Here is a 27937-nt window from a genome sequence, read left to right on the forward strand (position 1 = left end):
AAGGGCAAAGAAAGTTACTCATAGGATTTCTTTTTTCATGGTTTTCATTTATCAGCTCCTGGAAAAAAAAAAAAAATGATATAGGCAAAAATCCCAACATGATAAAACCAGAACTAAAGTAATAGTGGTTGGGGGGAACCTCTAAGTGAATTATTATGATCCTAGGTCCTAAAAAAAATTATTCTTCTCTGCTTCTCTCATCTGACCCCACTACAGACTGGCTTTTGTCCACTTCACAGCACTTGAGCCATTAATGATCTCTTCCAGGACAAATGGAATGTTCTCTCTTCTACCCTTATTCACTTTAATCTATTTGTCGCCTTTGTTCGACTCAACCACTATCTTCCTCCTCCTCCATAAGCCTCTCTTCTCCTAATTTTGTCTGATCCTTTAGTATTTCCTTTCTTTTCAATTTTATTATACATTTTAAAAATAAAAATGAAAATGACAATTAGAGGTGAGGGGAAAAAACACCCCCCCGCCACAAGCCAAACACTGTTATTTCATTGGATTCCTCAGGTTTTTTTCTTATTGGTTTCACGTACTATGTATAGGATTTTGTAATCTTTTTCTACCCAATTTTTATTTTAATTATTTCACATGTTGCCATATAATCTCCATAACCTCCATCCTTAATTCCTTTGAATAATTTCATCTCTTTCTTTGACTCGCTCCTCTCCCCAACAAATCTGCTGATGAACAAAAGACTACTTTATATCCCACATTCTCCTTTTACATTCAACTCTCTCTTTTGTTCTAATGATATGAATACTATTAAGGAAACAAAACTCCAGGGTCCCACCAAAATACTTGTACCAAAATACTACTTATTCTGAAACTTAATCGGGCAATTCAGATCAAAGATGTAATCTTCTGAAATGCCTAAAACATAGGCATTTCTTTCTCTAAACAAACAAACAAAAAAAAAAATCCCAAGATTTTTTCAGAGTTCCTAGAAAAATGACAGGTAGGTACAGGCACTTAATTAGTAGTTTTTAACAAGATACTAGATTAGCACTTTTGAAATTCTGCTCCAGATAAAATCAGTGAAATATTAGTAGATGTTCTACTTTAAAAAGAGGAAGGGAGTGAGAGGAATTTCCATTATTAAAAAAAAGTTGGAAAATCTTAAATTAAAAATAAAATTAAAGGGTTTCCTTACTGAGAGAATTTTCAGAGCCTTTACTATGTTAATCCCAGCACCTAGCACAGTTGGTAGGTGCCCAATAAGTATTTGCTTAATACATGAATGTGCACTGTGAATCTCCAAGAAATAATACTACATGTGACATGTACATTGCTAAAGAAAAGCAATTTATTTATTTGAGATATTTAAACAACTATTTAAAAGATTGTTTATTGCGGCATTGTTTAGACGAATTAAAAACTCCAAACAACCCTAACGTCCATCAACTTAGAGGTTGGTTGAATGAATTATGGTGCAATAAAAGGCCATGTAGCCATGACAAATTATAAGTTAATATTTATTGACACTAAAAGATGTCAACGACATATGAGAAAAAGTAGATTCTAGAACACTATGAAATTTTGTATGCTATCTGTCTAAATAGACAGATATATCATATATACATATTATATATATATATATGATGACAAGGATATATACCAAAAAGCTTATAGTAATTATTTTTGGTTGGTGCAATGATTTTCACTTTGTATTTTATATCTTTATTATTGTGTATGATGGTTTGTGCAATGAACATGTCTTATTTAGTCAGAAAATGCAATAAAGCTATTTCAATATTTAAACAATAAATAAATATAAGCAGCATCGATTGAATGGAATTACACAGCACTTGGTGGCCATCAGTATAAAACTGCAGATAATAAACCAACCTTTTAGAAAGCTTTTCCAAGCTGAAAACTTTCATCACAAAATTATTTTTCAATACTCTATCTTGCTAATAGCAGCAATAACAAAATTAGTGGTGAAACTTATACTTATCTATTTACTTCCTTGTATCCCAATTCTCAGTGTTACTTGAATATCTAAAGAACAACTTGAACTTCAGTGAACACCTTGGGAGCAGAAGACAGTACCTGGGGCCAGGATTGGATTGGCTCTCTCCTTGTTAACTATTACTGTGAAGAGGATCTGTAACAACTTTAGCCTCAATTTCCTGAACTCTAGAATAAAGCTTAGGGACCAGATGATATGTAGGATTCCTTTAGCCAAAGTTGTATGATTTTATCTAAGATGTCTCATCTTAACTGTAATGAAATGCAGGGAATGCTATACAATGATTTAAATTATTTTTCTATCCTCTTCACCGATGGTAAACATTACAATAAATCATCAAATAAATATATATGCATATTTTTACATCAGTTTCACACAATGTATCAAAAGTTTTATAAATTTGTATGTGCTTTACCCAGCAATTCCACTTTTAGGATTTATCCTAATGAATTATTCAAGAATGTATATAAAGATTTAATTTGACAAAGATGTTCATTTCAAGATTACAATAGAAAAAAAAGAAACAACGGACATCGACAGTGTCCAACGGGATACTAATCTATACTAATAGATTACTGTACATTATAGGATACCACAATAGTCATTAAAATGATGTAGAAAAATATTTGTCATAGAAAGAGATTTACAACACATTTTTAGGTTGAAAAAGCAGGTTATAAAACAGCATTTACAATATAATCCGTATTTGTTGTAAAATATTTATATGTTCATAAACAAAGGTATGGAAGGATCTACAACAAGATTTTACCTGACAATCACTGGGTTTATATGTGTTTTATAAACTTTATAAAGTTAATATACATTGCTTATCTAGCATTACAATCAGTGGACTTATGAATTTTTTCCATAGTTTGTTTCCCTTAGCACTCTGGATAACATAAATAAATCACTTATTGTCAAAAAAAATATGACTCAATAAAACTATATCAGTAAATTCTTGCTTAAAATGGTAATGTTAATAACACCATCATCAAAGATGCCTAATCACTTTTCTAAAAATAATAAAATTGTGATAAGCACAGAAGTGAATTTTTAAAATGCCTTTGAAGAAATGATAGTTTCAACTGAACGTGGCCTTATATTTCTTGATCCACAGTAGTCTGTACATTAGATGGTACAGACAAGCCCCAGGGTCCATGACCAAGAGGAAAATAAAGAAAATCAAGGTGCCGTAATTCTGAATACTTAGCATTGGGTTATTTGAAGACTCACCATTCTGCACTAAGGAATAATTCCAAGTAGTCTCTGAAATGACACTGTAAAGCCCTGCTTAACATTCACACCTCTAAATTTCACAAAATAGTATAATTTATTAAAAAGCTGATGGGATCCCCAGAAGACTGACAATTTTTATTTTGCCTAGAATATTCTAAAGAATATCACTTACAAATATTTGCAAATGAAGCAACTGACAAAGGATTAATCTCCAAAATTTACAAGCAGCTCATGCAGCTCAATATCAAAAAAACAAATAACCCAATCCAAAAATGGGCAGAAGACCTAAATAGACATTTCTCCAAAGAAGATATACAGATGGCCAACAAACACATGAAAGGATGCTCAACATCACTAATCATTAGAGAAATGCAAATCAAAACTACAACGAGATATCATCTCACACCGGTCAGAATGGCCATCATCAAAAAATCTACAAACAATAAATGCTGGAGAGGGTGTGGAGAAAAGGGAACCCTCTTGCACTGTTGGTGGGAATGTAAATTGATACAGCCACTATGGAGAACAGTATGGAGGTTCCTTAAAAAACTACAAATAGAACTACCATATGACCCAGCAATCCCACTACTGGGCATATACCCTGAGAAAACCATAATTCAAAAAGAGTCATGTACCAAAATGTTCATTACAGCTCTATTTACAATAGCCAGGACATGGAAGCAACCTAAGTGTCCATCAACAGATGAATGGATAAAGAAGATGTGGTACATATATACAATGGAATATTACTCAGCCATAAAAAGGAATGAAACTGAGTTATTTGTAGTGAGGTGGATGGACCTAGAGAGTGTCATACAGAGTGAAGTAAGTAAGTCAGAAAGAGAAAAACAAATACCGTATGCTAACACATATACATGGAATCTTAAAAAAAAAAAAAAAAGGTCATGAAGAACCTAGTGGCAAGATAGGAATAAAGATGCAGACCTACTAGAGAATGGACTTGAGGATACGGGGAGGGGGAAGGGTAAGCTGGGACAAAGTGAGAGAGTGGCATGGACATATATACACTATCAAACGTGAAATAGATAGCCAGTGGGAAGCAGCGCATAGCATAGGGAGATCAGCTCGGTGCTTTGTGACCACCTAGAGGGGTGGGATAGGGAGGGTGGGAGGGAAGGAGACTCAAGAGGGAAGAGATATGGGGACATATGTATATGTATAACTGATTCACTTTGTTATAAAGCAGAAACTAACACACCATTGTAAAGCAATTATACTCCAATAAAGATGTTAAAAAAAAAAAAGAATATCACTTACAGCCTCCATCATTTAAAAAGAAAAGATATTCTAAACTTAAAAAGATCCTAACCTCAGATTTTTTTTTAAGTCCTTTAGGAAAAGTCACTTTAGCTTTATAAATATAAGCAGTACATTGTTCGTGTTTGTCTCATTTTACTATAGACTGGTGAAAGTTGAGCAGGCACTAGCACTGCTTTTTGAGTCAGTTATCTAGTAAAGAGGTTCCTGTTTAAAAAAAAAAAAAAAAAACCCAGGACAAACAAACACTATGTGTATTTAGTCAACTATTCAGAAAGTTGTTGAGAAACAATTCAGAAGATTTAAGAAAGTGAACTAAGTTTAGTATTATTTAGATTAGATAAGGACAATTTTTTTTCCACTTGAAGTTCATTTAAATAACAATACAGTAAAACTAAAATGAACTTAATCATCTTTCTTCCCATTTCCCAAACATGTCATTTATGTTTTGTATTTACAAGGTTTGTCATATTTGCATAACACCTCTACTATAATTCATTAATTATTTTTCCTTTCAGCCTCTCTCCTAGGCAATAATACCTATGAAACCAGAGATCTGATGGGCAAGTGTACACATTTAACCGTTCTGCCATCTAAAGGATCTTGCATATTTGTCTCCACAAACACTCACCTAGTCTAACTTCCTCATTTCACTGAGGAGCAGCATGTTAAATAGTGTGCTTTTTACTTATGTGTTCATGATCTTACTTGAAGAGGATGGCAGAGCAGTTGATGGACTTGAAAAACGATAGCAATGCACAGAATCTCTTCATGGCCTGTCAGCTTAATTGTCTGTAAGATACATGTATAATTTTAAAGATACTGCAAGTTGACCTAACTCTCCTATTATCAATTTCAATTTTTTTATGGTTCTTAAATGGCTCAGCACTCTCTACCTGGTATTATCCATTCATCCAACAAATATTTCTTGGGTGCCCAACTTGTATATGGCACTGCCTGGGTAAAGCAGTTGGCAGAACAGACAACATTCCTTGCCCTCATGAGGCTTACACTGTAGTAGATTTTTGTTGCTTTCTAAGTATATGTCATGTTTCCTCTTCTAGATTCTAAGTCCCTAGAGAACAAGATCTGGGTCTAATTTAACTTTGACTCCTCCATAGCACCCAAGGGAGCGCTTTGCACTGTTATATCAGTAAATAATTGACTAGGGAAAGGATGCATAGCTCTTTGGTCTGTTTGACACTTTGACCCTGAGAACCACACTTATTAATCATTTTCCCTTTTTTCCACTTAATCTATTCTTTTTTCAGTTTTCAATTTTTCTGATTTCAATTTACAAAATGCTGAAGATGAGAAAAAACAGAGAGAAGGCTTGTGGTAGAGGAAAGCTAGCAAATGATGGAGCAAAAATGCACATTTCATCTGTTGCATTCAAAGTGCTATAATTCAGAAATGTGTCCGTGAAATAAATGCCTGAATGTTTAAATTTTCATAAAAAGTAGCCTTTAAAATATACTCAGATAAGAAAATGTTTTGACCTGTGTATACTTTCCAAAGTCATTCAAAAAATTATTGGGGTCTTAACTTTGCTGTATTTAAAAACACTGTTGCATACATTCATTTTGTATCAAGTAAAGTCACAAATCCTCTTTTTCCAGCTTAAGAAAATATATTGTATTTACCTTAAATTTTCATGATTCAATAAACATTTAACCTTACTAATTTTTAATGCTTAATAGGAAAGAAAACTAAACCAAAGTTTTTTTTCAAAGTGTTGCCATAGCTCGCAGTTGAGATGATGACAGTCATTTTTGCACGGATTCTTCCTCAAGAATTCAATTCACAGCTATCGACTTTTTCCTCCTGTATTTTTCTCCCCTCTTATAAAAGAAATAAACTATACTGATATATTCAAATTCTGTGTAAAGATTAAACCTATAAGAGGGGTAGACTCAGGCTTTAAGGCTTTAAATATCATATCTCATCTCTTTTTTTGGTGAAACTCTTCTGCCCTCACATAAATCGGTGGGGATTTTACACGTAGCGCAAAACCCTGAAAATCTGGCTCCAGAGGAGTTGCTCAAGGTCATGGGCCTTTGGTAACAAGTCAAATTCTGTACCCAGCACCCCTCCTCCAGCCAGAGACACTGCTTCCCCCAAAATAAGGAAGTTGTTAACAGTTCTCAGTAAGACGGAAGTATGCAAAACCTCTAAACTTTGTTACAGTCAGTACTTTTTTTAAATGGGGAAAAAAAGGTAGCAAGAGATAAAGAAAAAAGTTTACTAGTCTAGATCAGGACCAACTATGTCAGTAATGGGCCTTTTCTTGGGTCTTTGCTGCCTTTTTTTTTTTTCTAATTTATTTTATTGAAGTATACTTGATTCTTAACCACTGCGCCATCAGGGAAGTCCCTTGTGAAGACTCTCGTGATTGCATTGAGGGCCCACCTGGATAATCCAAGACAATCCCGCCACTCAAGATCCTCAATTTAACACATCTGCGAGACCCTATTAAACCACAGAAGGTAACATTTACAGGTTCCAGGGATTTGGGCCTAATATCTTTGGATGCCATGATTCAGCTACTACAGAACTGCTTGCATGTGTGTTGGTCTTTTCACCTTTGTATAATAAGGGTCTCTCACAGTGTAAGCACATCATGTGTAGTCAATAAATGAAATACACGCAGAGGTATAGTGGTATAGGCTAGGGGTCCACTATCAGTGGTCATTGGTATTCCTGCTTTGCTAAGGCTTTATTTCCCCAGGCCAGAGTTATTTCTTTTATGTGCTAATCTGTGGTTGGAAGGATATTTTACTCATGAATCAGATCAACTTATAGGTTAGAGAAATTAAGTGAAGGGGGCCTTCATGCTCTCATGGCTTCTTCTGAGCTATGGTGAGGCAAAGTAACCAAAAAACTCCGTTCAAACTCCATTCCTTCCAAGCCGTGGGGTGGGAGGTAGTGGAAAATGTGGAGGGGCCCTGGCAGCTGAATGGCGACTTTCCCAGAATGTGAGAATGCGGTGTAGCTGTCTGACAAGCATGAGCTGCATTAAGAGTTCTGTCATCGGTCTACGGGGCTGGTGAGTTACCATTCCTTGGCAGTTTATTTTAAACACAGTATTCTTCATAAGCTAAGCTCCTAAATTCATGGCTATTACTTAACTGACCATTTCTCCATCTCGAGTCATTTGAGTTCAGTACAGGCATTTTTCTGAAATGAGGCTGTTTCTTTTCCAGTGTTCTTAAAATCATAGCCACCTTCACCATAAGAATAAGTCTGTTCCAGCCACCACTCACTTGGAAAGACAACTCAGGGGTTACACGATTGTTTTGCTCAGCTGTTGGAAATCTTTCTCAGTGAAAGAGGAAAAAATGACTTGCAATAAAGTAAACAAGCAGATTACTTTGCACAAGTAATCCTTGAAACAGTCAATTGTTTACTGCATTATAATTGTTTGTTTACTTCTATGTCGGTCTTTTCATCTTTGTGCTGGTTAGAGCTTCCAGAAATCAGAAAGTTAAAAAAACCAGAGTCCCCAAATTTATCCAAGATTTGCCCAGGGAGGTGTGTATTTGGAAACTTCTGAGGCCTGAGAAAATTCTTTCATTAACATACAACATCCATCTGTCATAAAACACAATTGTCAAAATCGATTTAGGTGAAGGCGACTGGCATAAAGCTCATCTAACGTAGTCTGGCATCTGCCAGAGGCTTTTTTCATCAGAGTGGACTCCTTGTAGGTTGTCCAACAGGACCTACTTACCTCCTAAAATCATCTAGAACAACACTCTCCCTCTAGCCCTGCTCTAGTCACCCTTTCATGGAGGTCATACTTCTTGCAATCAATGAAACTTCGGACATGTGTTTCTAAACCAAACTTGGATCTGCTCGCCCATGCACCATAAAGCCAATCTACTGATACTGGGTTGTGGTGGAGGAAAGTGCAGCATTTATTGCAGGGTGCCAAGCAAGGAGTCTGGGTAGCTAGTGCTCAAAAGGCCTGAACTCTCCAGTGGCTTTCAGGGAAAGGTTTTTAAAGGTGGGGGCGTTGCGGTTGTGGGGATGCATGCTAGTGGACATTCTTCTGATTGGTTGGTGGTGAGGTGATCAGGAGTCAACATCATCAACTTCCTGGTTCCAACCAGTCTGGAGTCCACGTGCTTGTGGTGAGCATGAAGTTAACTAACTTCTTCTACCTGGTAGGGATTTCTGTATCTGCAAAGCAGCCCAGAGGATATGGCTCAGAATATTATCTATGTTCCTTGAGAAAGAACTAAAGATCCTTGACTTTGTTTAATGGCTAAACTATTATTATTTTGTCTTGCTTGACTGTTTTCCTTTCTTTCTGCATTTTCTCGCTTCTCTGATTAAATTTACTGGGAGAAGGCCTAGGAGGCTAAAGTTTTTCTACAGACAAGAGGCAGGCAGGGGACCCTGTGGGGGTGGGGTCTGTTCTGAGAAGGCCCCATAGGGTCCTGCTCGATTACACACGCTGTTCTCTCTGCTTACAATGCTTGTCCCTCCTCCTCTTCTCTTGATTAAGTTCTATTCATCCTTCAGATCTTAGTTCAGTCATTACTCTCTCTGAAAAGCATTCCTAGATTAGGTCATATCCTCTAAGCACTGCCCTAGCACTTGAGACTGTTGACAGTTTGTATTTGTTTATGTGATTGTCTGATTAATGTCTGCTTCCTCTGCCAGACTGTACAAAGCTCCGTGAGGACAGGGAATAAGTCAGTATTTTTTTGTTGTTGTTGTTACCGTTATATCGCCAGCCTTTATCACTGTTGCTGGAACACAGTAAGCATATCATAAATATTTAAATGTTGAATGAATATGTCATGGAATCTCACACTAGCTCTGCCACTGGGTTATTAGGCAACTTATTTAACTTCACAGGGCCTCACTTTCCTCATTAGTAAGAAAATGCCTCTTACATTCCCCAAACTCTAGGATATTTATGGTTCCTGTTTTGAGCCTACAAGATTTACTAGGCTAGAAAGCCAGCACTGTTATCTGCCTGCCATGGAGAAGCCATATGCCAAGCTAGAAATTAAAATTACCCTCGACACCTTTGCCTTTTTCCCTAATGCCACCGCCCTGATTCCAGCTTTCTTCCACTCTCATTTAAAATACTGCAACTGCTCTCTTTACTGGTGGTCCTGTGTTTGGTCCTCTCTTCTTCCAGTCTATCTGCAAAGCTGCCAGCAGAACTGTCTGTAACACTGGACTGATCGTGGCGCCCCTCTGCTTAAACACTTTCAGTGACTTCAACACCACCTGGGACAAAACTCACCCCTTGAGAAGATGCCCTTCCACTGCTCCTGCTTCACCTCCTGCCCTCTCCTTGAGAACTCATGCTCCACTCAGAACTCCTCAGGGGGCTGCAACTAGACACCTGTTTCCCATGCAATTCTCTCAGCCTGGAAAACTCTCCTCTTCTCCTGCACTTACAAAGTCCCATCTATCTTTTAGACTCAGCTCAAACGTTACTGGAATGTGGCCCCCGCCTTGACCAAACCCTCATTCTCCAGGCAGAGTTTGTCACTCCCTGCCTGTATTCCCACAGAACACTTTGTACAATCCACCATAACACTTAGAGAGCTGTCTTTGTTTGCAGAGGGACATTTGGGTTAAGTGCATGGGTCTCAAATTCAGACTGCCTGGAGGCTGAAACCGAATTCTGCAACCTAGTTGTGTGGCCTTGGAAATTATTCTGAGTTTTAGTTTCCTAGTTTTGGAAATGGGAGATATATAACACCTACCTCATTGGGCAGTTGGAATTACAGATTAAATGGGATAATGTGTTTAAGGCACTTAGCACAATGCCTGGCCCATAATGTTCAATAACTAAGGGTAATTGTTGTTGGATTGCGAACATGTCAGATGCAAAGAACCAGGCCTACATTTTGCCCATCTTTGTACCCCAGCAACTGGCCATAGTGGATGCTCAGTGAATGCTTCTTGAAGTGCCTAAATGGGAAAGTATCCATGATTTTTTTTTTTTTTCAGGTAGGCCAGAGGCTTATTCATTTTAGGAATTTTATTGATGTGTCAAAAATTCTACTAACCTTATGACATACTCCAAATCACATTTATCTTTCCCTTTGCTAAACCAGTCCTTAACTTACACATGCAACGTAATGAGATCAAACGTGAGTTTTAAGTATTAGTGTTTTTTGCTAAATTCTCTCTTCATACATTGAGTCCTTACTGCATGCACATCAATTTCAGCCTTTACACACTCCTCGGTGAAACAGATTATATCCTTCTTTCTCATATCGCATGCAAGTGTATAGGACTTACGTGCTCAGCCCTGTTCTATGAGCTTTGCGTGTCTTAAATCCTCTATGAGACTTATAACCTAATTGACTTTTCTAAGATGACAGTGCGTGGTCAAACCGATTAGAATCACAGCAAATTCTAGCCGTGTGTTCTGGCCACAGCATGGCATCGCCCCAACAAGTCTAAGTTCCTTGACTGCAAGGTTATCTCCTTCCTTCTCCGCATCGCTGCCTGTATGCAGAGACTGAGTGAGCAAGCCTGACCAGTGCATTTCCTTTTCCGTCTACGTAAGTAACTTCCACCAGAGGGGCAGAGGCAGAGTAGGTTCACAATGAATACTTGAGAGACTCTCTGGAAGGTTTGAAGTCTCACAGGGTTTAAACACCTTTAACCTTGGGGAAGCACCCTTTAACCCTCAGCACATCAAACTTTGCTACTGCGGTTTCTCTTCGGTGTCCCCCGAGGACTCCTTCTAGGGCCCTTGACAAGGACAGAGGAACTGAACTTAAAGTTGAGAAACATCTTGGGCCCCCCCCTTCAATTAACCAAGCGCGGGTCACGCTACGGGATTCTCCGGGAGGCGTTGGATATCTGACCCCCGGGCGACCCCATCCCGCCCACCGGAAAGCCGGCAGCGTCCAGCGCTCTCCGTGGAGACGCCGCGGAGGCGCAGACGCCTCCCGCCCTCCTTCCAGGAGCCGCCTGGGATGCAGCTCCCCGCGGCTGCCACACCGGAAGCGGCCCCGGGCGCGTGCGGGGCGGCAGCCGAGGGTCCCGCACCCGGGGCGGGGCCACCGGGCAGGTCCCCCGCCTCCCGGGGGCGCGCGAGGACCGGGCGGGGCCGCCGTCCCTTCCGGGGAGCGGTGGCCGCCGCCGCCGCGTCCGCCGGGCAGCTTCCCACCCCGCCCCCCCGCGGCTCTGGGTGACGCTTCTCCAATAACAGCTCGCGGGGAGCCGTAGCTGGGGGCTCCGCCGGCGCCAGGGCCCCTCCGCGCCAGCCCGGCCGCCGGCATGAGGGCCGAGGGCGACGGCGGTTTGGAGCGCTTCTGCAGCCCCGGCAAGGGCCGGGGGCTGCGGGCCCTGCAGTCCTTCCAGGTGGGGGACTTGCTCTTCTCCTGCCCGGCCTACGCCTACGTGCTCACGGTCAACGAGCGGGGCAACCACTGCGAGTTTTGCTTCGCCAGGTAGGGCGGTGCGCGCGGGCGGCGGCGGCGGCGGCGGCGGGCGGGAGCCGGGGGTGCCGCACGGACGGGCGGGCGGACCGCGGCGGGAGGAAGTGCGTCCGGCCCGCGGGGTCCTAGCGCCGGCGGCTCGTGGGGGAGGGGGCGGGCTGCTCCCTTGAACCCCGGGCCGGCTGTGCCACGTGCGTTAGAAAGGACCAGCCAAGTTCCCGCCGCACGTCCTGCACGGCATGTTTTCCGACTCGCTCCCGCGGGATGTGCAAACTGGCGAGGGGCAGGGTCCTGCCCTCACACGTGGGCTTGGAGCCAGGCTTGCTCCCAGCGCTGGCACGCACTGCCCACTCGGTGCGTTGCCAGCGGGGCCCCAGGTTCGCGCAGCCACAGCCTGTCACCTTTAACTTGTGCTTCCTGCGGTGTGTTCTGTGCCCCACAGTCTCTTCTGCCGCAGACTTGTCGTGTTTCCTCCAAGGAACTTAATGACACTTAATATTTCATGTAAAGTACATGGCCCCTCTTCTTTCTTGTCACCCTTTGCACTTGGTATTTGGAGAGAAGCCAGAGGAGTACTGACCACACACCCGTGGTTCAGAGGGGCTGCACTGGTGGGACGTATCTAGCCCTGGTTTGGGATTGGGAAAACATGGCTGCTGGGGGGATGAGGCAAAACGTATGGCTGGAATTGGTATTTAATTGTAGCATATCATGTATGTGTGTATATGTGTATATTTTCACATACACCAACACATAATTGTATCTTCAAGCCTTATGATAGTTTCAGACCTGAAAGTCACGTTAGAAATCATGAATGCAACACTCTTTCCATTTCACAGGGGAGAAAACTAATGCCCAGAGAGGAAGTGTCACTGTGTATGTATAGTCACACCTGTAGTTAAGAAAATGAAGTCTGGTGTCTTCAGTTCTGCCCATTTCCTACCTAGTTAAGTGCTCAATAAAATTACTGAGGCAGCAAGCATGGCATTGGAGTTAAGTTTGTACAGGGCCTTCCAGGACCCTGCTTTACTTTCTTTGAACCTCAGTTTCTTCATCTTTGAAGTGGAGAGTCCTGGGCTAGATTAAGCCCACCTGAGGTCCTGCGGGTACCTTTGGAATACAGGTCTCAAGTCCAACACACGCTGAAGTACTCAATCTCCGAGACGTGTTCCTCTCATTCCACGGTAAGACAGAGCAAAAGAAGGGACAAAAGCTAAATACTATAGTAGTCTTGTCCAGACTCCCTGCCAGAGCTGTCTTCCGCTTGGGGGGACCTGGAAAGGAACTAGACACAGAATCATGCCGTGGGCAGCTTAAGGGCTGTATGTGATGTGGCTCTTTGAATTGGTGAGCCAAGAGCTAAAGGGTCATGGCACCACTTTGCGACGTTTGAGTGAAGTGAGCATTGGGTTTTCCCAAAGTTAAAAAGGCTGCTGTGTCTGGTCCCTTGATCTTCTGAGCCTTGCTGTGGCTCAGAGTCTGAAGCAGTGTGGGTGTCTGGAGTGGCAGGAGCAAAGCAAGGTCACCCAGCACAGAAGGGACCTCCCTCCATCAGGGATCCTGGTGATTCCTGGGGTCCATCGTGGGAGAGAAGACTGCGGTACCAGGCACATAGTAGGTGCTCAGATGGTAGTTACCTGACCACTCCTCTAGTGAATTAAAGATCAAATCCAGCTGGGTTCTCAGTGGAGAAGCAGAGCTGAGAGATTCTTCTCTTTTGCTGTGAGCCTCCAAACTCTATCTACTACACACACCCCCGACCTTAGAACAGGAAGGTAGAGTCAGGTGCAACTTGGCAAATCACCCTGCCGCATGGGACAGTGTTTGCCTTTGTTTTCCCTTTTTCTGAATGACATTCATCAGTGTCACTGTTGCCTTAGATCCCTCACCAGGGCTACCCCCTGCATTGGGGTGGGACTGCTGCACCTCCCCCCGCTTTTCTCTGGCTTAGGTGAACTTCTGTCAACATCCACAGCTCCTTTCCTCTCTCTCCCCAAGGACTCATTTGAAATCAACTAAAATAACACACAAGAAATGATGACATCATGATACCTGTGAAATTAGAAATATATTTGTACTTCACTCTGTGGTTTCCATTAAATGCGATTAGTTTGGAATTAGTGGCTAGATCATTCTCATAGATTTAGCACCATTTCCTCTGTCAATTGTCTGTATAGACCGAGGACAAATTATTCTGTCCAGCTGTACTAGAGGAACGCATATATGTCCCCACGGTTCCCCCAGGGGGTAGGAGCAGAATTCTCACATACTGAAGCATACAGGGCAAAATCCATGACTTCCCCTCCCCTCCCATAAAAAGAAAACTACACCTTATCGTTTCTTGTGCCAGAAGCTGAAGGTAAATAATGTTGCTTAAGACAAATGAGCCACTACAGATCTCCCCTATCATATTAATTGTATCAGGGTTTGACTTATTTTGAAGGAAAGTAAGTGATTTTTTTCAGGAATAAGTATGTTCTATAAGTTGAAAAATAATGGGAATTCTCTTAAGTCACAGTGGAGTGGGATTCTTACTGTCAGGGCAATGCAGACAAAAGTTTGTATTTGTATCACATTTTCTCAGGGTGACACTTGGGAAGATGTGTATCTTGCCTCAGCTGCTAGAAGGCAGCCCCTAAAAATATAAATGTCTTCCAGTTGGGAGCTGTCCTCATCAGACCTCTCAGAGGCGTTTTATGCACACACGCGCGCGCACACACACACACACACACACACACACACACACACACGTTGGCCTGGCCAACATTTTGTGGCACATTTTTTACATTATATTTCACTTGGTATTTGACATATTTTAACACTTGCTAGTATTTGTCTCAGGGAAAAATCTGTAACCCTGGGTTCCATCTGAACATTCATTGTGTGTGCAGTTCCTCAGGAGGGCGGATGTATCCCTCTTGATCTTTCATTCTCTTGGCTCATGGGTCATTTAAAGGCAGGAATATTGTCTTTTTTGTCTGTTTGTTCAGAGAATCGGGGCAAAGTAGGAAGGCCCACTTCACCTCCTTGGACTAGAGCTGTTCGAACCTGGTTTCAGGAAATTTATATTCTGTCTGGCTCAGTCAGAGCGGTTGACTTAAATATTAAACTGTTTGCGCGATCAAAATACTGTGATTGAGATGGCCTATTTCAGCAGTTATACAGGTGTAACGTCCCCCCGATTTTTTTCCTGTAGCAGCATTCATCTCTTCCCCACTGTTTTACCAAACTGAAGTCATCTTTAGTTGATCTTAATCAGTATTAAGAGATGTGAACCCTTGATCCTGTTCTTAAGGTTCTCTGAGAGAGACCTGGGCCTGAAGCTGCTGTCAGAAGAGGGTGTCATCCCCACGGCTGCTGTGATTCTGCTTATTCCGAGAACATTCTCTGAGACTTGGAGAGTCTCTGAGGAGAGAAATGGCTTCAGATTGTTCTCAAATTATCTTGTTCTGTGAATGAAAAATTGGACACACGTGCTCCAATGCAGGATTCCCTCCATCTTTTTACATGTATTTTTAAGAAATGGGTAGGAAGATTAAAATACACAGACAACAGATTTCCTCTAAAAAGTTACATTAAAGAATATAAAGTTAAGCCATCTGTACAGTAGATAATGAGGTATTGGGTTGCCATTTTCAACATTTCAGTATTTCAAGTTTTTCGTTTATTTAGAGACTACAAAGGAGGGACTTTGGGGCCAGATTGACTGGGTTTGAATTCTGGCTTCATCCCTTCCCGATGGTTTGTCTTGAGGCAAATTATTTAAGCTCTCTGAACTCCCGGGTTCCCTTATCTGTAGACTGTGCACATTAACACCCACCTACTGAGCTGGCCCTGAGACAGTGAAGTCAAGTGCCTAGCACGGCCCGGACACTTCGGGAGCTGTCAGAATTGGCCCCGTGTCTCGCTTGTATGGACGTGTTTGATAAGCTCTCTTGGCTAAATGTTAAATAGTGTGATAACATAGTCTCACTTCAGGGGAATTTTTTTGTGGTGGTGGCATTGGGGTGGAGAAAACTGGGAAGGAGACACTGTACCTTGTTGGCTAGTGGAGTCATCATTCAGATGGCATGTTGACCCAGAGTTAAAAGTGGCAGTTCTCAACCTCGGGTCCCCCAGCATAATAATGGGTGTCTGGGATCAATTTTCAGTATTTTTCGAAACCTGACAGAACTGATATGATTAGCGTACACAGATAAAGCTTTTTGAAGAAAATGAGCCTCGTGTAGCTCCAAAGTGCTTAGATACTTTAATATTCTTTTACCGTGGGATTAAACAAATGTTTGAAAAGAGAAATGGAGGAAAACAGAATTTTCCACCTAGCAAGGATACCATGGCTCCTCTCTGCTCTTTGCTTCCAGCATGATTCTTTCAGCTGTGGCAAGGAGCTGTCCTGCAAGACTTCAGATGTGCCGAGTGCCAGAACACGCACATTTTTCATACGCGGGAGCATAATTTCTGTTATAGCTTATCAGGGCTCAGTGACCAAGCTGCACATTTGGAAACGATTTGAGATGAAAGAGAACGGCAGCAGGGTATCCTGAAGTGAAATTCAAACCCTGGTGAGTTAAAACCACCATCTAACACCTTTCCCTCCCAAAAGCAATTGCACAAAATCCTCTCACAAAAATTTGAAGATCCCATATAAAATGACGTTCCTTTAAATCGTGTTGCTCTTAGCAGCTCATAAAGCATTTCCAGATACATTCTTATTTTGATCCTCCCAAGGATGGCTTGTGTAGAGAAGACCTTATCCCATTTTATGTAGGAAGTAACTGAGTGCTGGAAAGGTTGTTTCCTTGAATTTCACATTTTTGGGGTCAGATATTTATTGAGCGCGTCCTACGGCCAGCGTCTGTGTCCTTCATGGAGGGAACCATGTCTTCCTATTCTGAGTGTTGTTTTCCTTCCCTGCCCCTTTTGACCTGAATCTACCGTGTGGTTCACACCTGGACACCAGGACTTAATTCACTTCGGATTTCTCCTCAAGTGAATGCAATTTTTATCACCTCTTTTCTTTTGCTTCCCCTTCCCCCAAGAGATAATTCAACAGATTAATGCATTGTTTCTAAAAGTTCAACAAATAAATTGATCCAGCTGTCTTGTATCTTGTGCTGCTTTGGGTTCAGAGGTTTTTTATTCCAATGCTTTGGAATTTGCATAAGAGCTACATATATTCTTCTGTATTATCCACTATTACCTGATAAAATGTAAAAAGAAATACAAGGCTTTGGTCCTTTTGTGGGTTTGGGACATTTTTCAATATGCTTGAGTTATTTAAGACGAGTTGAGCATCTTAGTCTTTATAGCTACGTATAAAGAGTTTGTTTCTGTGCCCTCTGGTAGGGCAGCATGAGAGTATAAACCCCCTGTCCTTTTTTTTCCTTAAACGTACCCAGTCTTCAGAACTCTACTCTGTGCAAGGTTAAATGGGCATGGTTTGGAAACAGAATTCATGGTGCAGCTGTGCTAAGAGGCCCCAGGATGGTATTCCTGTAGGACAAGCATATGGCACACTATCTGTCAGAAGATTCTTTAAAAAATCCTCAGAAATGTCTTAAATTTCTTTGGGAAGATCCAGGGCTCAGGGCTGTAGTTTGGCAGCAGCTGGTCTTCAGGAGAACTCAGAACGGGTGAGAACCTGGGACAGTGAAGTTGTCTGTTACAGAACTTGAAATAGAAAAATGCAAAGAAAGTTTCTACTTGATTTTGGTGTTTGAGACGTACCTCTTTTGCCTGAGGTTATCATCCCCTTTCTTTTTCTTGCCAACATAAAGAAAATATGAAATAATTACAATTTTAAGCCACTTTATTTCTGCTTCCCAAGGAGGCAATCAATAATTACAAATATCCCTTATGTAATTGGAATCATCAATAATAACTAAGGTCACTCCCACCATACACACACCTTGTTTTCTGAACGTCAGATGTGGAGTAATCACATTTCTCAGTTCAAGGCATGCTTTCATCTGATCCGCATAAGGACAATTTGACAGAAACGAATTTCTCCTCTGTTATTGATTCTGCATTCCCATTTCCTGTTGTCTCACAGACAACCCCTCTCTGGGTTTGCCTACTTGTCTTTGCACCTGTGAGTATATATGTCCTGATCACCTCCAGGGAGCTAGACAGACCTGGAACAGGCCACCCTGATTGTACTTGACCAGATGCAGACTTTGCGCCGTCCTTTGGTCAGCCTGGCGGCTAGGTGGTTTCTGGAGCGGTCCTCTTGCCCTGGAGAGGGGCCAGCTCTGGCACTAGAGGTCTCTCTGTCCCCTCTCAAGGGATTCACAATATCAGCCTCTGTACACCACCATCACTCTCTCGCTCACATCCCCAACCCTTGCATCTCTGGATTTCTAGCAAATCTGTGGTAGTTTAGGGGTGCAGCCCTCCAGCAGGGAATTGACTGAAGTAACTGCCTTTTCAGGGGCTGAACCCATGACCTTGGCCTCATTAGCACAGGCGCTCTAACCAGCCACAAAGCCACACACCTCACTTTGTGTAACTTCTGCTGACTCTGTTCCTACCACCCTCGGAGGCCTCCTTTTCAATTGCAAAGGCGTTCACACCAACACAATAGAACAGAAGGAAACCAGATCTCTTCTAGACTTCTCTGAAGGCCAGAAATATGCAATTTAGCAGGAAAATAATACCAAAACGTCTTGAGGGTTCAGGAAAAAACAACTTATCTTTCTAGTCCATGCACTTGCTGAGAATCCAGCTGTGTGTCTCAGATTTTTCTTCAGTCAAAAATTTAAAAATACTATGGAACTCCCTGTGCCAATTTATTAACGTAAAATCTAGGGACAAAGTGGAAGGTTTCAGATGACTGAGTGGAAATATGGCATGTATGTGATTAACATGGATTGGGTTTGCTTTTTAAAGAAGGAGAATCCATAAGTGCTTATCTTTGGCAAGTTTATAGTCCCTAGAAACCAAAATAAATGCTCGCTGTGATAGCTGAGACACCGGTGTGTATCAGCAAGTGCACTATGACGAACTAGGCGTCTCAGAGCCCCGGGAATCTGCAGTCACCGTGGGGGAGAGGAAAAACAAGGGCGACTCGCTTACCAAGAAGCAAATTTCACACTGAGGCCTGAAGACATAGGCATATATCCTGGGGGGAGAGGTGGAAAGAAACTGGCTGACCAACAAGATGCAGTTTTTCCTCTGAGTCAAGTAAAATCTCAAGGATTTTATATCCAGGCACTTGAAAGGAGTTATGTTGCCATCTGTGGCAGAATGAAAAGATCTTGGACAGGAGGAGCTCTTTCTCTTCAGTCTGTGAGGACCAGGAAACGCTCTTCAAGGGATGTGGGCCCTGGGCTCACATCTTGTTGATTTTCCTCACCACAGCAATGTTTGTATAGGAAGCACCCTTGTGCAAACCGAAAAATCTCTTATCTGTCAGTTGCACAGATCTGTAACAGAGCGATGATTGCTGTTCACAGTGATAGCGTCACATGTTCTTAAAACCTCAACAGTAAGAGACATTTAATTATGAACAGATGGTAAACTCCCTGAGAGCAGGGATTCTGTTTTTAATGTATTCAGCAAATATTTATATTTATGGAGCCCTCGCTGAGTTCTGAATCCCTAGGAAACAACCGTGAAGAAAAGCAACACCCTCCCCTCCACAGAGCTTATATTCCAGTAGGTTTTATTCATCTTTATAAACCCGTTGTCGACTGAAAAAAAGCACAACATGAGAGTTAAGTTTTATTTGGGGCAAAATGAGGACTGTAGTCCGGGAGACAGCCTCTCAGAGAGCTCTGAGGAACTGCTCTTGGGAGGTGGGGTGTGAGAAGGTCAGTGTATATGCGATTTTGGTGAAGGGGCGGACATGCAGTCAAGCACACATTTTGGCAGAAGGTTCCTGCCAGCCTCAGGAAGGTTGCTGCGAGTCACGGCGAGCACATGTCTCTGTTAATCGTTTCAGTGCTTTTCTGGATATGAGAAGGTGTCAGAAATTGGGCTCATAAGATCTTCTGAACATTTCTAACTATCCGAAGGCCTGTTCTGCCGGTTCTTTCTAGAGCACAGAGTGCCTCATTCCTGATCTCCAGCCTGAACTCCTTTCGGGGGTGTCGAAGGTCAGCGACTGCAGTGGCTAGTGACTTCATCCTTGTAGAGGCAGATGGCAAGTGACAGTTTTTAGTTGACACTGTAGTGCATTGAACTTTGTCATTTTAGCAGATTTTTTGTGAAAGGCAGTAAGGTTTTGTATTGAGTGTTTTCTTTTTCTTTTATGGAACACTGATAATGTATGTCATAAAGAAAACTCTTAACACAGAAGTTTAACCACACACGCCGGTTCATGACTTATGCAAACTAAGGGAGGGCTTTGATCAGATAATAGTATGGTCTAATAAAATTGTGGCATCCCTGCATTGTGTTAAAATAGCAGCACTTTGGGTAGACATTTTTTAGAAGTTGATGAAATTTAGTCTACTCATACACCTGAATAAATATTTCTAAATACTACTTAAAAAAAAAACCTTTAGGGTTTTTTCACCTTAAAAACTTTCAGGCTCACAAAGTAGTAGAGATTTAGAAACAGTCTACTTATTTCACTCAATATTTAATTGATTTCGGCACGTGTTCGGGCCTTTCAAGACACCTAGCTGCTAAATATTTTCTAGGCACAGAGGGGGAGAGCAGCCCACTGCCACCTTCTCTTTCTGTGCGTCTTCAGAGAGCGGCCCTGGTAGAACTCCACTGCAGGGTCAGTGCTGCCTGCTGGCACGCTCCCAGGGCTGGGCATCTGGGGTGATGTTGGGGTCCAGCTTGCTCTGCAGTGTTAGTTTCATTCCAGCAGCTCCAAACTGCTTATAATGGTACATAGACACACACACACACACACACACACACACACACACACACACTCACGTGTCTTTGCACCCATAGCACCTTGTGCATACTTCCTTCATCACACTCACTCCTTGACTGCAGGAACCAGGTCTTACTCAACTTTGTAGCCTAGCATTTAGCCTGAGGCCTGGCACCCCATAACCTCAGTAAATATTTATTAAATGAATAGTCGCATTTCTGCAACTTATTTTACTAGCGGTTCTTTGGACAGACCTCATCACCTATCTATATATGTACATCACGTACCAATATATGTACAGCTCTGCTTGTTCTTGGAAATGAATCCTTATAAATAACCGCAGAACCCTTCATTGATCACTCTTTTCTTCAGGACAAAATCTTGACTGCTCAGGTCCTCCGTATTCAGTGCTCTTCCTACGCTGTTTAGCGTTATCCCTTGCTACTTTTTCATTTAAACCCTAAACAAAGTCTGAGTGGTCTTTCCAGTACCCCACAACGGTGCTGTGTCATTCCTCACTCTTCCCAATGTCCTCTTGAACCAGGAGTGCTCCTCTGTGCATTATTCCCCTACTTACCCTCTGCCTTCTTCCCTGGTAAGGCCTCCTACTCTAAGTCTGTTCATCCTGAACAGAGACCCAGCTCAAATTGCATCTCTTTTTTTTTCTCTTTCTGGCCTCACCATGAGGCTTGCAGAGGCGGGGGGTGGGGGGGGGGTGGTCTTAGTTCTCTGACCAGGGATTGAACCTGGGCCACAGCAGTGAAAACGCCAAGTCGTAACCACTGGACCACAGGGAACTCCGCACATTGCATCTCTTTTTATGAAGCTTCCTCTTCAATACTTCAGCCCACAATCTCTTCATTTTATTTAGTTAGTACTTTATATTTATTTGACAGGAGTTTACTATTTACTATTTAGAGTTTATTTATATCTGTTCAAACGATATGTAAGTTTGAGTTATCAGGGTCCAGTCCAAAATTGGGGTAATTCACCTAAGTAAATTGACAATTCGATTTTTTATTGTTTGACTGTGGGAAAATGAAATGAAGAGGATGGGAGTGTCACCTCTTAAAATTCTTCTGTAACCAGTTAAGGTGCACTTTCTTGCAAGATTTAGAGCAGATCACATGTTTCTTGGGCCAGAAGTTAATGCTCGTGTTTGGCTGCAGAGGGCCTGACCATATTCTGGAACTTAGGTTTATCATTAGGTTATAAAGGTAGTTTTACATGGTCTATTTCTATTCTGTGGCCAGAATGTTGAAGTGAGGGATATTGTTAGGAGCATTTTAAGCTTTTAAATAGTTACATTTGTATGACTTTGATTTTGTCCTTTTCCTTGATATTTAATCACCTAGGTGTTGTAGAACTTAGGGCAACAGCAGTCATAGGAGAATCTAGTATTGTGTTCGTTACAAAGTACTGTTGCTAACGTCTGTCATTTATTGTACCATTGGAAGAAATGGTGGCTGTTACTTATTGTCAGTTCCTATATGAGAGAACTCATTCGTTGTTTCTTTCCTTTTTTTTCTTGTTTAAATTGCATATTTATTTTTTCAGCTTTAAAAAAAGCTTTAAAATATACATAAAACTTAAGCATTTTTAATGCTTTACCATCAGTGGTATTAAGTAAATTTGTGTAACCATCACCACTATCCATGTCCAGAATGTGTATCCATCACCCCAGACAGAAATTTTCTATCCTCTAAACATAACTTCCCATCACCCCAACCCGAGGGGCCGATCTGAGAAGGGTCGCTCTGGAGGGAAGCCCCTCCTCAGGGCCCTGCCTTTCCCCAGGACCCGGTGCCCCACTCGGCTGGCACCCACCAGACGCAACACCAAAACGCAGCCCCCAGCAGAGCCTACACCCTAGCATTTTCTCAGACTTAAAGTCGAGAACGAGTTAAGCAATTATGTGCTTCTTTAACCTCCTCTCTCAATACTGCACGTTCAGAATGAAAAAGTGAGGTGGACAGTTACATGTGATGTAGTATCCTTGATGGGATCCTGACACAGAAGAAACACATGAGGGAAAAACTAAGAAACTCTGAACAAACTATGGACTCTAGTTAATAATGTATCAATATCATTTCCTCAATTGTAGCAAATGTACAACTAATGTAAGATGTTAACAATAAAGGAAATTGTGTGTGTGCGCGGGTGTATGTGTGTATGTGGGGGGCTGTAATGAGGGCACTCCGTACTCTTAACTTTTCAGTAAATCTGAAACTTATTGATTGCCACGTTGCAGGGTGTGCGGGATCTTCGTTCCCCACCAGGGTTGGAACCCGTGCCCCCTGCAGTGGAAGCTCGGAGTCTTAATCACTGGACTGCCAGGGAAGTCCCTAAAACTGTGTTTTTGTTTTTGTTTTTTTTTCTTAATATAGTCTATTAACAAAGAAAGTGAGGCAGGTCTGTTGTGATGATCTCGTGTTTCAGAGAACCTCTCTTCTTGAGGGCCAGACATCCTAACGGGCGGTGGGTGGCTTAGGTTCTGGGGTAAAGGATCCCGACGTGGCCATGCCTAGACTGCCCAGGGGCAGGCCCCGCCCTGTACGGTGAAACTCACAACTCTGGGCCCGTGGTTCCAGCATCCTAAGTATGCTCCCAGAACACCACGGGCCTGTTAAGGTTTTCCAGACACTGGGGCTGATGGTGGAAACGGGACACGAGTGACGGGTGGGTCTCATGGACGAGGGCCGAGTCCCTTCTGGAGGCGCGGCACAGGCCCCCTTGGGGTGCAGGAACCACCTGCTGGAAGGCCTGCGGGTTGAGCAGATTGATGCCTGGGTCCAACCCCGGCTCCTTCACTCCAGGCTGTGCGGCCTCAGCAAAGTCTCCCCGTCTACAACACTGACCCCACACGGCTGTTGGAAAGATCTAGTAAGACAGCAAAAGTCAAGTGGTTCGCACCCAGAGGGTGCACGCCCGCCGCATACCCACTCTCTAGGGCTGGTCCCTGAAGTCAGCCGAGGAGAGGGGCGCTGCTCGGCTCAGCACGTGATCCACTGCCAGCTCTCTGGGCAGATGAACGGGGTGCCCACTTCCCCGGGCCGCTGCGTCCTGCCAGGCCTTCACCCCGCTTCTTACTTGGCAGGGCATTCCGTGCACCCTGCCTTACCTAGGCCTGAGGCAACCCTGTTCCCCCGGTAACACTGTACCCATGTCACAGGCGAGGAAACTGAGGGCCAGATCACGTTTTAGGCGGGCTCTTTATTCAGCACGTGTTCGAACTTCACTTGCCCACGGCCGTGTGCGGAGGCCGAGACGGGCGGCAGCCTGCGAGCTTCTGAGTTTAGGTCTCTCCGGCCCTTCGCACCTGTTCAAAGACGCCGCCGTCACCTCGGTCAAGTACCCGGGAGTTGGCTCGGTCACGTGCCCCGTGGCCCCTGTTTCTTTCCTTTTGACTTCCCAATTGGTAGGCATCAGAGAAGTCAAAGGCAAATTGCAAGGAAGTGTCATTCTCATCTCCCACAAAAGTTGATATAAAGAGTTTCAGAGGAGAATGTTAAATTCAAAAGCGCAGACATCTGTTCTTCTGGCAGGCTTCAACTGTTAGGGATTTTACAGGGCCTGCAAGATGAGGCTTGGTTGTAGGTATTGTCCAGTGGCTGAAAAGAGTAATATAATGTTCATTGTTCTGTAGGGTCAGTAGTTCTCTGCTCTGTCCATAAGCCTCATGAATTTTTTTCCTTCTAAGGCAAAGGTAAATTTCATCTCAGTTAGAGCCTGCATTAAAACAAATCCTAAATCAGCATCCTCACCGTTTTTTCATTGCTGAGCCTGACTTTTCATGAACCAGTGATGTGGAGAGTCATGTCTACAGTATTTCTTTAGCTTTATTGAGGAATAATTGACAAATATGATTGTATTTAAAGTGTACAGTATGATTATCTGATATACACAGAGGTTGTAGAATGATTACTAAGATCAAGATAATCAACACATCCATCACCTCACCTAGGTAACTTCCTTTTGTGTGGCAAGAATGCTTAAGCTCAGCTCTTAGCAACTTTCAAGCATACAATACTGTATTATTATTTTTTAAATTAATTAATTTATTTATTTATATTTTTGGCTGTGTTGGGTCTTCGTTTCTGTGCGAGGGCTTTCTCTAGCTGCGGCAAGCGGGGGCCACTCTTCATCGCGGTGCGCGGGCCTCTCACTATCGTGGCCTCTCTTGTTGTGGAGCACAGGCTCCAGACGCGCAGGCTCAATAGTTGTGGCTCACGGGCCTAGTTGCTGTATTATTAACTGTAGTGACTGTGCTGTACCGTAGATCCTCAGACCTTATTCTTCCTACAACCGAAACTATACCCTTTGACCTGCATCACCCCATTTCCCCCAGGGTCATCGTTTTATAACAGGGTCAACCATTCAGTGCTGACCACCAAGCCCAGCTTTCTCCTTGTAAATCACAGCTCCTATTCCAATATTGGGGAAAACCTATTAGTTGCTGCCTTACTGCCCTAAATATTTCCCGCCTCCCCGGGCGGCCCTGGGCTCTAACTTTTAACAAGCCTCAGAACAAAGCCCGATGCCCAGGGGAAGGTTCAGCCCTGCTCTGGGAAGACGCTCCCACAGCAAGTGGTCCCATTTTCACTGTTACATTGTGGATTAAAGTGCTATGTGGAGCATCTTTCACTCTTACACAAAAACCAGTACCCTGAATATTATGCTTGTCCCCTGACCGGGGTTATAATAGGGTTCTGCCACAATTTCTCCCATTTGTATTTCTCTCAAATAGAAATTTGCTAGTGTAACCACTCTCTCTGGGTGGGAGGCTAACTTTGTTTCTGATTGTCTTATTTCAACCCGCGGAGAAGTTACATTGCGCCACTGGGGCTTTTTTCCTTTTCTCTTTTTCATTTGGCCGGGACTGCCTCTGTTCAACAGAGCCAACTTGTCATTTCTTCTGTCACCATTAGTTAAAAGTAATTGTTATTGCAAACCCACTCCATGCCAGTATCATTCTCTTTCATGGGGAAAACCCACGAAGCATTCATTTCAGTAGCAGAAAGGAGGGAGCTTGCAGGATCAAATCCTTTTGATCTCCACCAACAGCGCCTGTGGCAACACATTAACTAGCACGAGTTGTTAATTACAACCCTAACTTGTTGATCTTCCTGGCTTCTGAATTTTAAAAGCAAGAAAATTAATCACTGCCTGTGTCTCCTCCAGTAGAAAATGACAGGAGTGTGTCTTCTAAGTTCCGTCCCAGTCACCAATAATCAGATAGTTGCATTTTCCTGTAACATTTCTTTCCTCCCTTTGTGGATAGAACCATTTCTTAAGTTCAAAGAGCCCTTCCATTCACAGCAGGGTAGATGTTTGCCTGTAAAACAAAGGCTTTAGAAGCATAAATCCTCTGACTATGAGTCTGAGTGACATTGTACTGAAGATATTTCAGGAATTGACATCACTTAAAAAAAAAAAAAAAGAATGAAGGCTAATTAAAAGTCTAGTAGTCGCAGGCTTCACGGGTTATTTTCTCATTTAATTTGCATAACAAACCTATGAGGTAGAAACTGTATCTTTACAGTGGAGGAAACAGGTTCAGAAAGGATTAATAATTTGCCCAAGATCACACAGCACCTCAAGCACCAGAAAGAAAAAAGGACTTGAGATAGGGAAGAAGGAAAAGTAACTCATCATTTTCATCCAACATTGTGAAGCGGGAATCAGGAGGAGGCAGAAAGAAAGCTGAGCCTTTCTTTTTTAAAATTTGCACTTGGCTTCTAGCATATTTGCTTGTCATAGTTAGAAAATACGGTGTCTGCCACTTTATTCTGACCATCATCAAGGTAGCTAAACAACCTAATACATCCTGTGTGTGCCAGTCATTCTTAAGAAGAGTTACATTGTAAAGTCTGCACTGCAGAGAAGAATGCTTCAGCACTCTTCTTCAGCAAATTCAGCACTCAGAAACACTCAACCCAAATGGATGACCAGAGGCCTAGGCCAGTGGGTCTGCATTCTGGAAGCACGTTAGATCCGGGTAGTTCTCTAAAACTCCCAACACACGTCAGTCTGATGAGAATTGCTAGACACAACCCCACCCCCAGACGGGCACATGCAGCCGAGGTTGAGAGCCACTCCAAGAGGTTATGAGTGATTCACCAGTAACTTTCCTTTAGTTCCCTTCCTTTTCAGTTATGTCACTTCATTCCTCCAAATGACCTTTATTAATCTTTTCTTTGAGGGCAGTTTTCTTTTCTTGGTTTTTGCAGTCTTTCCCCAAACCTCCTGGACAATTCAGATCAGGTTACATTGCAAATGAAAGATTTACAGCTATGTCTTCTGCAGGAACAAGAGTGTATTCTAAAAGCCTGTATATTCGTACAGTGAAAATGGATCTCCCATATGAAGTTTCCCTCTGGCTAAACTTTGCAGTCAGCAATAGTCACACTCTCACAGGAGCTCTCTCTTTCTCTCTCAAACACATACACAGTGCACGTGCCGGCTCAGCAAATTTTAGTTTGGGTTTCAACCATTAGACTTATGAAACGTGTGCATCTCTCCCTATGAAAAGCTATGGGAAAAACTGAAGCACGTATCAGGATAATTGAAACAGAGCTCCCATCCCTACCCCATTTCATCGCAAACTGCTATTACCAAATAGATCAAAGTAGACTCTTATGCTATTCACTCTCCGTAACTGGCTTAGCTTCTCTCCTTTTCTATTGTGAAGGCAGTTTGGCTCAGGAGAATCTTTGCTAAGAAAATTCACATGTAGCCAGGTAGATGACTCCATAAGCATATATATATACAGTAAAATCTGCCTCTGAGTCAGGCAAGACTTTTCTGTTGTTTGTGAGAGCTGCAGTGTTCTATCACCCAGTTCCCAGAGGACACAGGCCTGCTTGGACTGGCCCAGTGTCTGAGAAACACCTGGATTTAGCACACTGAATGAGACAGAGGGACCTTCTTTGCACAGACTGAATACAAAATGAATCCTTATTTTATTCCAGTCTGCTTCAGGTGATATTGATTCCTCTGGAGTAGCTGATTGAGAGACCCTCTGTGGGGATGCTTCCTCCCCAGATCTCATTTTCAGAAATGATCCTGGATTCTCCCCATTGCATCTTTGAAGCCAAGTAGCATTAATGGGATACCATTGGAGCTGGGACATTATGCAGACCAGAGTAAAGAATGCCTCTATTTACACTTTGTTATTACTGTTAT

The 27937-nt window shown here is 42.6% G+C and overlaps 1 protein-coding gene and 2 long non-coding RNA genes across 5 annotated transcripts in view; 2 read left to right on the forward strand and 1 right to left on the reverse strand.

Moving 5' to 3' along the window:
• The window catches only part of LOC309665710, a 193198-nt gene that overhangs the window by 160546 nt on the left and 4715 nt on the right, over positions 1-27937 (reverse strand). The window contains exon 2 of one of the 2 annotated variants that reach the window (XR_014266644.1): positions 24783-27837. This is a non-coding gene — a long non-coding RNA (uncharacterized lncRNA). Of the gene's footprint in view, positions 1-24777; positions 27838-27937 lie in introns of those variants that run through there. The other variant, XR_014266645.1, reaches the window with a different exon arrangement.
• The window catches only part of SMYD2 (SET and MYND domain containing 2), a 50807-nt gene continuing 34295 nt past the window's right edge, over positions 11426-27937 (forward strand). Inside the window, exon 1 of one of the 2 annotated variants that reach the window (XM_082471887.1) lies at positions 11426-11931. In XM_082471887.1, the coding sequence (XP_082328013.1) occupies positions 11759-11931 (173 nt within the window). In that variant the 5' untranslated portion in view covers positions 11426-11758. The remainder of the gene's footprint in view (positions 11932-27937) is intronic. The other variant, XM_082471886.1, reaches the window with a different exon arrangement.
• On the forward strand, positions 11972-16482 carry LOC309665694. The gene is made up of 2 exons (XR_014266641.1): positions 11972-13103; positions 13871-16482. It is a non-coding gene; the product is annotated as an uncharacterized lncRNA (long non-coding RNA).

This window comes from Balaenoptera physalus, assembly GCF_965194825.1.
Source record: "Balaenoptera physalus genome assembly, chromosome: 1".
In the NCBI taxonomy this organism is placed as follows: domain Eukaryota; kingdom Metazoa; phylum Chordata; class Mammalia; order Artiodactyla; family Balaenopteridae; genus Balaenoptera; species Balaenoptera physalus.